General features: G+C 37.1%; 1 protein-coding gene across 6 annotated transcripts in view; it reads left to right on the forward strand.

The window, feature by feature from the left end:
- SLC39A10 (solute carrier family 39 member 10) overlaps nt 1–12,291 on the forward strand; it is a 118,143-nt gene that overhangs the window by 101,931 nt on the left and 3,921 nt on the right. For all 6 annotated transcript variants that reach the window (XM_058549464.1, XM_058549468.1, XM_058549465.1 and 3 more), the window contains 3 exons: nt 1,051–1,419; nt 2,590–2,670; nt 9,794–9,984. In XM_058549464.1, coding sequence (XP_058405447.1) covers nt 1,051–1,419; nt 2,590–2,670; nt 9,794–9,984 — 641 coding nt within the window. The remainder of the gene's footprint in view (nt 1–1,050; nt 1,420–2,589; nt 2,671–9,793; nt 9,985–12,291) is intronic.

Consider the following 12,291-nt stretch of genomic DNA (forward strand, 5'->3'; position numbering starts at 1 on the left):
GTTTGCGCACTCCACTTCAGCGGCCCGGGGTTCGCAGGTTTGGATCCTGGGCGCAGACCTACTCACCACTCATCAAAGCCATGCTGTGGTGGCATCCCACGTGCAAAGTGGAGGAAGATTGCCATGGATGTTAGCTCAGCAGCAGTCTTCCTTAAGCAAAAAGAGGAGGATTGGCAGCAGATGTTTGCTCAGGGCCAATCTTCATCACCCAAAAAAAAAAAAAAATAGAGAAGATTGGCACAAATGTTAGCTCAAGGCTAATCTTTCTCAGCAAAAAAAAAAACCCACAAATTATCAGATGCTGTTATCACTTATCAGATAGGTGGGGCTTTAGAAGATGCAAGTTATTTGAATTTTGTCTTTGTTTTCTTAAGAGAGAAGCTTAGAGTGGGTAAACTTTAAGGTTCCTTCTTTCTCTGAAAAATTAGGGGTTTATTTTATTATCCTGTAAATGCTACAGTAACTGATTTTCATCAGCTGTCTGTGATGTGGTCCTTGAGTTTCACAATCCCTTCATGCTTGCCAATTTTTCTCCTCACTTTGCCTGCTGTTGATTTCAGTTCCCTCCCACTTACCTCATCTGGTTCATCTTTTGGACCCTCAAAACCGCAGTTTGTTTTGTTTGTGTGCATGCACGTATTTATTGGTTTTTATATATTTATTTACTTAGGAATTTTAAAAGACATTCACTTAAGAAATGTTCGTGGGGCCGGCCTGGTGGCGCAAGAGGTTAAGTGCGCGCGCTCTGCTGCGGTGGCCCGGGATTCACAGGTTCGGATCCCGGGCGCACACCGACGCACCGCTTGTCGAGCCATGCTGTGGCGGCGTCCCATATAAAGTAGAGGAAGATAGGTCATGGATGTTAGCCCAGGGCCCGTCTTCCTCAGCGAAAAAAGAGGAGGATTGGCAGATGTTAGCTCAGGGCCGATCTTCCTCACCAAAAAAAAAAAAAAAAAGTTCATTACACTTCTATTCTGCCTGGGTTTAAATTAGCAAATATGTATGCATTTACTTATTGATAAAGCATATCCTTTGCTATTATAAATATAGGAACTGATGACTCGGTTGTTTCTGAAGATCGGCTTAATGAAACCGAACTGACAGATTTAGAAGGCCAACAAGAATCCCCTCCTAAAAATTATCTTTGTATAGAAGATGAGAAAATCATGGACCATTCTCACAGTGATGGATTACATACCGTTCACGAGCATGACCTCCACGCTGCTGCACATAACCACCATGACGAGAGTAAAACCGTGCTGAGGAAACACAACCATCAGTGGCACCACAAACATTCTCATCACTCACACGGCCCCTGCCACTCTGGATCAGATCTGAAAGAAACGGGAATAGCTAATATAGCTTGGATGGTCATCATGGGGGATGGCATCCACAACTTCAGTGATGGGTTAGCAATTGGTGAGTGGACTTGAAACTTGAGTTATCATTTGTTCTTTAAGACCATTTTCCTTCTTTCACTATTTAGTACTAATTTTATGAATTATAATACATAAGATTAAAATCTGGAGTTTAACAAATATACTATTATATATTACTCCTGTTATTTGGTTTATGCAAAGACTGTTAATATTTTTGATAGGTTTATTTGGGAAAGGTATAATTTCAGTGGGTTTTTCTTTGAACATGTAAACAAATGTATAATATACTTTTACATATTAAATACATTTTACATACTAAAGAAGTATATTATACTTCTTTAATAACCTGATTTCTTATTCAAGGCATAGTCACCATATTGAAAAAGCTATCATAACATATTTTCAAATACATTTACACATCCCTGAATGAGAACAAATTTATTTCAATCTTGGGTTTAATAGTTTTTTTACATCTTTAAAAAGGTGAAGAAAAATTTTACAAAATTCATTGTACCAAATTCAAATATATTAGAATCTTACTAATGTAAACTGATATTACCAGTTTAGGAGAACCTTAAATGTAACCAATACATGATTTTCTTTGAGATCCAGACCCTGTTAAATAATCACTCAGAAGTAGGCTTTGGTTTTTTTCAGAAGGGAGAGACCGTATTTTTGAATCCACAGGGACTGTCAATGTTAAAGAATAAAGAATTTTACTAGTAGAATCAGATGCATTTATACCTCTGATCTCAGTCCTCAAGACCATCAGACAAATAATACTTTGTACCATTTATGCTCTAGACTCAGAAAAATTTGGATAAGGATTCCAGCTATTTAAATATCTCTAAATATTAATATGAGAGAGTAAGGGCAATCATGGCCTTATGTGACTTAAAATTGAGCATCAGACTACCACTCAGAGATTGAAACACTGAGAACCTACTGCTCCCAAGCTGTCAGTGAGTTAGAAGGCTACACAAATAGAGAATTTAATTCAATAGGGCTATTTCTGTCACCAAGTAGCTCCTTCTCTTGTCACACACCTATTGTACCTCGCTACACGTCCAAAAACTATAGTGTGTAAGATAAGTCACTCATAGATTATGGAATTAATTTACATAGGCAAAAGAGACAGCACCTGTCGTTATTAATGAAAATGGGAAAACAGGAGCTCAATAAACGTTACTTGGTTTTTTCCCCACCTCAGGAGCAGCTTTCAGTGCTGGACTGACGGGAGGAATCAGTACTTCTATTGCTGTCTTCTGTCATGAACTGCCACATGAATTAGGTAATATCACCTTAAAAATTATACCAGATTCCATCAAATTTCAGACCTCTTCAATTATAAATGCAAGCAAATTTTAGAAATGTTAAAACATAAAAAATGACTGATGGCAAGTATAAAATCATCATTCTCTTATTTATTGTATAATTTTTGTTATATGCTCCCAAAAAAATGTGTATTGTTTTATATGTATGTATTTTTAATTTATGTAAACAATATTGTGTTATATCCTATTCTGTTTCTTACCTTATGTTACTAATCATTATGTTTTTAAACTCCATCCAGATTACCATGAGTTAGTTTGTCTTCGTGTGTTTTGGTTTTCTTCTATAAATTGAAAACAGAAGTAAAAGATGTGAACATGCGTTCACATAGAAAATATCTGAGGGATGTGGAAATGGCATTAATTTGAAAGAAAAAAACTAACTCCTGGGGCCGGCCCCGTGGCTTAGTGGTTAAGTGCACGTGCTCTGCTGCTGGCGGCCCGGGTTCGGATCTCGGGCGCGCACCGACGCACCGCTTCTCCGGCCGTGCTGAGGCCGTGTCCCACATACAGCAACTAGAAGGATGTGCGTCTATGACATACAACTATCTACTGGGGCTTTGGGGGAAAAAATAAATAAATAAAATTAAAAAAAAAAAAAGAAAAAAAACTAACTCCATCTTTTGAGTATCCAAAGAATTTCTTCACGTCCTCTTTCTAATTTAATACTTTTCTTAAATTTATCTGTCTATTTATCATTTGACTGTGTTTAATTGTCTTGATTGGTAGTAGCCTTACTTACTTTGAATAGGAGTTATTCATATAATTTCCTTAGAAAATTATTAACTGCTCACAGAAAGCAGAAAAATCTGTTAGTACTTACTTGGTGCTGATTCTTTAGGGCTTGATTTCTTGTAGTTTTGGTAACTTGCCAACCTTGAGCATGTAGTCTTCTGTCTTGTTGGTGCCCCATAATCCTTTACCCAGACCAGATCTTCATTGCCTTCGTTGTCTTTTGCTTGGACAATTTCCATAGTGTTTATATGTCTGGTTTCATTCCATTCCAGTCCACCTCATATACCTTATTGCCAGGTATGTCTTCTTAAATGTGACTTGCTTATGTAATTAAAATCTTTTAGTGGCTTTCCTAACATGAAGTAAAGGCTGAGAATCATTAGTCCTGCTTTCAGTGACGTGCGCTCTGGCTTCTGCTTGCCTTTTCAGCCTCGCTCGCTGTCCTTGTTGTTACATGTTTTCCATTTCACCCAAACACAAGTCACCAGACGCTGGGGGTGCCTGGACCTGTTTCTTTGCTATAACCATCCTCCTACTTGGCTCGTCCCACTACCTCTGTCCCTAGGGTGTCATGTGAAGAGTCTTTCTCCAACTTCAGCCCTGTCCTCCAGTGCCCATGCCCTGGAGTACTCTTGCCTCTCAACTATCACTTACTTTCTCGAGGTCCTTCTTTTGGTGCTTAGTATATTTGCATTTTAGATGTCCTCTTTCTTAAAATGTAGGTTCTTTGTGTGCAGATACTATATCTTACACCCTTCTCTAACTACTTTCCTGTTTTTATACATGACTAACATATTACCTCATAGTTTTAACCTTCCACTTTTTTTTTTTCGAGGCAGATTGGCCCTGAGCTAACATCTATTGCCAATCTTTCTCTTTTTCTTTTTTCTCCCCAAAGCCCCAGTGCATAGTTGTATATCATAGTTGTAGACTTGTAACTCTTCTGTGTGGGACGGCGCCTCAGCATGGCTTGATGAGCGGTGACTAGGTCCACGCCCAGGATCAGAACCAGCAAACCTCAGGCCGCTGAAGCAGGACACGCGAACTTAACTGCCACGCCACCGGGCACGCCCTCACTTTTTTTTTTTTTGAGCTTGCTTAGTAATAGACTTGGATGGTCACACACATATCCACAGTATACTAGGAAAATCTCCGACTTCTCTTCCTACCCACCCACTACCCCCTAAATGGAGTTATGTCAGGCCACTTCATGATTAAGTGTGGTTTTACTAAATTGTCCCAACCCCCAAGGATCCACTTGGGCAAGAATTGACAGCAGGGAGTTTGGAGATTAGGGATAGTTGCCTTCCTACCACTTACTCTTTTCTCTCTCTGTGGTTTCTCTTGGAAGGAATAACACACGAGGAACGATAGCCACATGTAAAACAAACACACTATATATCTTAACGGCTAGGTCAGCCGTAGACACCCAGTGCCCAAATCTCTACCTGTTTTACCCCACAAAGCAGAGGTTGAGATGTTACTACTGCTGTGAGAAGAAACAACAGTCTAATATTGAACTTAGCCAGAAGGAAAGGAGTGACACCTTATGAAAATGTGGTCTCCCCACATCTCAGTCAATCCCCAATCTGGGGATTGGGTCTCCTCATCCCCCCAGTGCCCAGTGCTAAATTGACGTAAACTGCCCCATAGTCAAGCTGTCGAGGCTACTAAGGAAGAAGGAGCATAAAGAAATGACCCTGCTTCCTCCCCTGGAGGCGACAGAAAAGGCTTTGGCCCTGTCTCTCATCCATCAACACTGCTTCTTCCTCAGAACTCTCAGGCAAGAAAGGAGGAAACCAGTCCTCTAGAGGCTGAGACAGAAGCCTTGGCAGGTGGACAGGGGAGAAATCCTCTCCCTGCTTAATAGGTTAAGATGTTGGCAAAGCAGCGTAATATGTCATAGTCCAGGATAATTTATTTGATCTAAAACCTGTTTTGTCCTAGTTAAATTTTTCATTGTGAATTCTTAAAACGATTCTGAGATTTCTATACTAAAGTCATTCCCTTAGGGGAAAGAGATGTATGTCAATTACATTGCAGTGCTCTGAAGACTGACCTCAGTCAGTCAGTAGTTCCAAGTTTAGGTGTTCTTCTGAACAAATGACTGTTTCTCTAATGGTGTAGCAGGTGGAGGTTTTGTTTGTGTTTAGAAACATGATATGAAAAAATGTGTACTTTCAAACCTTAGAACAATATACAGCCCAGGGAGATTCACTCTAAGAGGCTTGCAGAAATTAAAACCATCTGAGGAAATAGAAAACTCATATCTCATGCTTCATGTTTGCTCTGGGGTGTGGTAATGGTGACATTGCCTGAATTATTACTACTTTCTCATTTCTGTTTTTGCCAAACTTGCATAGCTGAATTTAAGTAAGTTACAATATTACTCTGTTGTATTTTCTCCACTTTTTCCCACCCTCCTTCAATAAGGAACTGTATAAACATTTGAAAAATAATGGATAAGAAAACCAAATGCGGTTGGGGATAATCCAGAAGGGCAGATAATCCAAACTCTCTTCTTGACATTAAATAATGTGGTTCAACTTCAGGGAAATAACATTTTAATAAATAAATGTAGCCATATCATTAAGACTCAGCTTGGAGAGGCTATAATACTGTCTATTGTTTCCTTTCATGTATATTAAGGGTTAAATAGAAATTCAAACCAAGATTTCCATAGGGTGCTAAATTGTCCAGGGACAATTAAACATTCACTGTATATATTATACCTGTGTATACATGGCATTTTATTTAAGGCAAAAATAAAGAACCTTAAAATACATACTTGTTTAAGAAAATGTCAGTAGTTGATGTTAGCAGATGTTCATGTACTATAGCATTGGATCACATTAATTTAACAGCTTTGGCAGGCACACCTCATTCATTGTACTAGTGATAGATATCCTTTGTCAGCAGAAAGGAAAGAATATTGATTTATCAAAAGATGAATAGATTTGCTTGTTTGGTATAAATCCCAACTTTGGGTATTCTTTGATTTATTTTTCAAATGTTTATACAGGTTCTTACTGAGAAGGGAGGTAGAGAAAAAGGGAGAAAAATAGGCAGATACCTTTGAGAAGTACTATCTACAATAACACCAAAAACCATGAAATACTTTGGTTAAATCTAACAAAATATATGTAGAATCTGTATACTTAAAAACTACAAATCACCAACAGAAGAAATCAAAGGAGACTTAAATGAAGAGTTGTAGCAGGTTCATGGACCAGAAGACTCAGTATTTTTAAGATACTAAATCTCCCTATAGATTTAATTCATTCCCAGTGAAAATCCCAACAGATTTTTTGGAAGACAAATGAGCTTTTTCAAAATTTAATATGGAAAGGGAAAGGAACTTAAATAGCCAGCAGAATTTTTGAAAAAGGACAACAAAGTTGATTGTAAGGCTTACTGTAAGGCCACAGTAATCAAAACAGTTTATATTGGTGAGAGAAGAGGCACATAAATCAGTGGAACAGTACAGAGTCCTCACATATATGAGAACTTATTTTCAATAAAAATGCAAAGGAAATTCCACGTAGAAAGGATAATTTTTTCAACAAATATTGCTGTAATAATTGAATATCTACTTGTAAAAAAAAAAAAACAAAAAACTTAGACAGAAACTAACCCAAAATGAATCATTGATCTAAATGAACAATTTTAAAATATAAGACTTAGAAGAAAATCTTTGTGCTCTTGGATTAGGCAAAGTGTTCTTAGGTACAACACCAAAAGCATAATCCATTAAGGAAAAAAGTAATAAAATGGATTTCATAAAAATTAAAAACTCTACACAAAAGACACTTAAAAGAATGAAGAGACCAGCGGTAGGCTGGGAAAAAATATTTGGAAGATATTTATCTGACAAAAGATTTAACTATATGACCCAGAAATCCCACTTATAGATATCTATACAAAAGAAATGAAAACTTAATGTTGACACAAAATCCTGTTTATGGATGTGTACAGTGGCTTTATTCATAATTGCCAAAAACTGGAAATAACCTAAATGTCGTTTAGCTGATGAATGGGTAAATAGACTGGTTAATCTATGGAATATTACTTAGCAGTAAAAAGCAGTGACTTTCTGATACAACTGTAACAGGGATGAATCTTACACACATTATACTAAGTGAAAAAACTCAAGACTCAAAAGGCTCCATACTGTTTGATCCCATTTATATGATGTTCTGGAAAAGACACAACTAGGGACAGAAAGCAGATCACTGGTTGCCTAGGAGGGAGGGCCCTGAGGAAGTTTTGGAGGCAGGTATAATGAAATAGTTCTAAAGTTTGATGGTGGTTATGGCTACATGGTATGTACTTTTGTCAAAACGCATAGAAATCTATATCCAAAAAAAAAGGAAATTGTGTATGTAAGTTATGCCTCAGTTTTAAAAAGTATTAGCTAAAAATAGTTCATCTTGAATCTTTTTTTTTAATTTTTTTATTTATTTATTTTTCCCCCAAAGCCCCAGTAGATAGTTGTATGTCATAGTTGCACATCCTTCTAGTTGCTGTATGTGGGACACAGCCTCAGCATGGCCAGAGAAGCGGTTGCGTCGGTGCGCGCCCGGGATCCAAACCTGGGCCGCCAGCAGCGGAGCCCGCGCACTTAACCGCTAAGCCACGGGGCCGGCCCTCATCTTGAATCTTGATTAGTTAATTCATGCTGTGTGATTGTTATTCAGGGATGAAATAAATCATCTTGCTATCCATTAATATCAGGGAAGGCATCAAAGTTGACATAGTTTGTACCTATGATATTTTGTTCATTGAGTATTAAATAATCCTTCTTTTAAAACTCCATTTTAAAATTATAAAAGGAAATGCTATATTTTATAACTTACAAAATGAGACTATAGAAGTGTTTTTTATTACCTAACTCTGATAAATGAAATGGTCCCTTTAGCACAGTTGATGGGTGAATTATTGAAAATATGATGGGGAAATTTGTAGAGGAAGAAGTTAGGGAAGTCTTTCTATAGAGGAAGCCAAGAAAGAAAGGCCAGAGGAGATTAAAACTCTAGGGGAGAGAAGAGATAAAAGCTGATATTACATCCAGGTCTCACCAGGAGAATTAAGTATTTAGGATCAGAGGGGAAAAGATGTAAGGAGGGTAATAATATTAGATGGAAACTGGAGAATGGCGATTTAGAAGCCATTGGTAGGTAATCTCCTTAGGTGTGTTATCTTAACTTTCCCAATAATGTTGCAGTATTTAGTTTGTAGCGATTTGTTGGAACATGGAAAAATAATGCCTTGCACTAATTTCTTTGTTGTTAACTTCTACTTATCTGTTATAAATTTTAGGACCTTGTAACCATAACAGTTAAAAAAGAACAGATCATGTATTTTTAGTCATGTAAGATCAAGAGAAACAAGCCCCTGTAATCTGTATAGTACCTTGCCTATACTAGTGTTCAATAACTGATTGGATGTTTGTACATTAAGTAACTAAAACAAAAAGCTTGTTATAATTAGGAAACTATTGTTTTTGACCCTTTAGCTTAAAGACTACTATTTTTAGCAGCATTTTGTCCTGCTAGTAACATCTCTCTAAGCAATATTTAATCCTTTTTTTCCCCTAGTGTTCCAACTTTAGACAGAAGAGTGAGAAAAGTCTCTGTTCTTTTTTACATTTTTAGGATTTTTCTATTTTAAGATTTTTTTTTTCTGGAAAAAATAAAACATAGATGTCAACAGCATACAGTATACATAGAGAATCTGTTACCTCTTTTCTTACTTAGGCCGTTTCCCTTTGAAGAAAGGGCAGAGATCAGAGTGGAGAGCTTTAATTGTTGCTCACAGAAAACACAGTGACCAAGCTCTTTTTTTCTATTGTGTTTTTCTTGATTTTTCTTTTTTTTAAAAAATTTTACATTTCATGTTATACAGTAAAGTTGACCTTGCTTTTTGATGTACAGTTCTTTGGATTTTAACTTGTATATAGATTTGTGTAACTACCACCATCAGAATACAGAACAATTCCATCACCCCGACCAGTCCCCTCATGCCATCCCTTGAGTCACACCGCTTTCCCACCCCTGCCCCTTGGTGACCCTTGAATGTTCTCCGTCACTGTAGTTCTGTCCTTTTGAGAATATCAGACAAATGGAATCATATATATCCTTTCAGACTGTCTTTCAGCATCATGCCTTTGAGGCTTACCCAACTTTTTGCATGTTTTAAGGTTTAATAAGTAAAAGATAAATTTTCATGATAAAATTTCACTTCTTAAAGGTGCATCTTTTTTATGTCATTCTTAATTTTGTTTTTTTCCCTAAATTTGTATGTAAAATCCTGTGGTTTTAAAACTCTCACATTATGTCTTAACTGCAGGTGATTTTGCAGTTCTTCTTAAAGCAGGCATGACTGTAAAGCAAGCAATTGTATACAACCTCCTCTCTGCCATGATGGCTTACATAGGCATGCTCATAGGCACCGCTGTGGGTCAGTACGCCAATAACATCACTCTTTGGATCTTTGCAATCACTGCAGGCATGTTCCTCTATGTAGCCTTGGTGGATATGGTAAGATATTTTATATTTTTGTTGCTCTACTAAATCTGTAAGTAGAATGCGACTTCCAAAAATGGAAGAAATCTTTGGATGTGGTTTGAAAGACTAATTATTTTTTAAAATATAACCCATTTTAAAGACATATGATATCCTAAATAGTCTATTAGGGAAAGACATTTAAGTATATAGGAAGATTCCTTCTTTGGAAACCAGGTGAGATGCTGAAAATTTTTGACCAAATGATGTTACTATTCAAAGTAATCATCAGTAGTATTTAGAGATATAATTACAGAACTATTATACTACTTTGAAGATTTTGTAATATTGGGATGAAAGTGTTTTGTTGTTGTTGTTAACAAAATAATTCTTTGAGCTTGCTTTATGGCAGACAAGAAAGAAATACTATACCTCTTAGGTAAGCCAGTCTTCTGCAGAAAATAGTATATATTCTAAGGGATTTATGTAATTTTCCTTAATTCTGTGATTAAAAATTTAGGTTATATAATTTTGAAATGAAACTATCTGATAGATCCTACCAGGAAGAAAAGTGAACATAATATCAGGTTAAAAACAAAAAGTAACAAAATTGCTAGTTCTATAAATATACTGCCTAACATTTAGGATATTAAAGTAAAATTAAAATAAAACTAATTGTTAGTGTTTAGATTTATTAACTTTAAAGTTAGAAATAATGCCTATTTACTATAGAAAGTTTAGAAAATAGGAACAAAAAGAAAAAATAAAACATTTACATTCTGTACCTAAAGGTAACCGTTTCCGCCTCTCTTCTTAGACCTCATTTCCTTCCCCCATGCTCAGCTAATAATCTTGCTTCCTAATTCATGGAGAACACGGAAGCCATCCATCAAGACAGCCTCTGCAAGTTCGCCTCACCATTTCTACTCACCTCCCTGTGTCGATGCCTGTTGACCTTCTTTCCTGTTACTGTGAAGAAATGCCTATGTTTCTAGCTGAGACCAGCTCCTTCAAATCGTCCACTAGAACTTATCTCCTCTCGCTCACTCCCTTAAATTCTCCCTCTCTTTCCCGCATCATTCATTTTTCCCTCTCTGCTGGATCATTCCCATTAGCATCTAAACCTCATGTTACTTCTCTCTTCTGACAAGGTTGAGAGAGGGACGGTTCTTAACTTCCGTTTCCGTTTAGCTATCACCCTGCTACTCTCCTTCCCTCTTAGAGCAAATCACCCTTTCTTGTTTTTTCATTCTCTTCTCTCCTGGGTCTGGCTTCATCGGGTTTTCTCCTTGACAGCTCTGCAGATTGTTTTTGTCAGATTTACCATCTACCACAACATTGCTAAGTCCACTAACATTTTACTTATTTACTGAGTTCCTTGTGTGCCCCACTAGGATGTCAGTTTTGGGAGGGCAGGCATTTGTCATATTTCACTAACTGCTGGAGAAGTGTTTACAATTAGTTGAATGAAGAATGAATGTACTAATTCTTATACTAGGAGGCTAAAGATGTAAAAAGAATGAGAGAGTCTTTACAGTACAGATTTATAGTCTAATGAAGAAGAAAAGTAGCCATTAATTACAGTTCATTTGATATGTGTTATATATAGAGTGGTGCACCATGTTCGTGGAATTGCAGAGAAAGGCTGGCTAAAAAATTGGGAAATAAAATTAGGGAAGTGTTTCTGGAATAGGAAATCTGAGTTGAGTCTTAAAGAATGTAGAAGAGTTTATTAGAAGCAAGAGGAAAGGGCATATGAGAAAGCAGAATAATAAATAGCATCATTCCTTTGACCAGTGAGTTTACCCCTGGGACTATATTTGAGGAAATAACCTAGAATGACTATTGCTAATAAAACAAGCAAAGCAAGCAAACAAAAATAAAACCACATTAAAGAGTTCTTTGAAGTAGTATTTATAATGTCACAATTATATTGGAAATACCCTAAATGTCCATGAAAAGGGAGACAGACCATCCACATATATTTTAGGATTTTAATGACACTGAAATTATGTATTTTCTAATATCAAGTGGAAAAATGGCTTTCAAAATTATGTCCATGGTGGGGCCGGCCCAGTGGCATAGCAGTTAAGTGCGCGCTCTGCTGCAGTGGCCTGGGCTTCACAGGTCAAGCCATGCTGTGGCGGCATCCCATGTAAAGTGGAAGAAGATGGGCAGGGATGTTAGCCCAGGGCCAGTCTTCCTCAGCAAAAACGAGGAGGATTGGCATCGAATGTTAGCTCAGGGCTAATCTTTCTCACCAAAAAAAAAAAAAAATTATATCCATGGGGCAACCCCATGCCTAAGTGATTAAAGTTCTGCGTGCTCTGCTTCGGCAGCCCG

Source organism: Diceros bicornis, chromosome 10, assembly GCF_020826845.1.
Source record: "Diceros bicornis minor isolate mBicDic1 chromosome 10, mDicBic1.mat.cur, whole genome shotgun sequence".
NCBI classification, from domain to species: domain Eukaryota; kingdom Metazoa; phylum Chordata; class Mammalia; order Perissodactyla; family Rhinocerotidae; genus Diceros; species Diceros bicornis.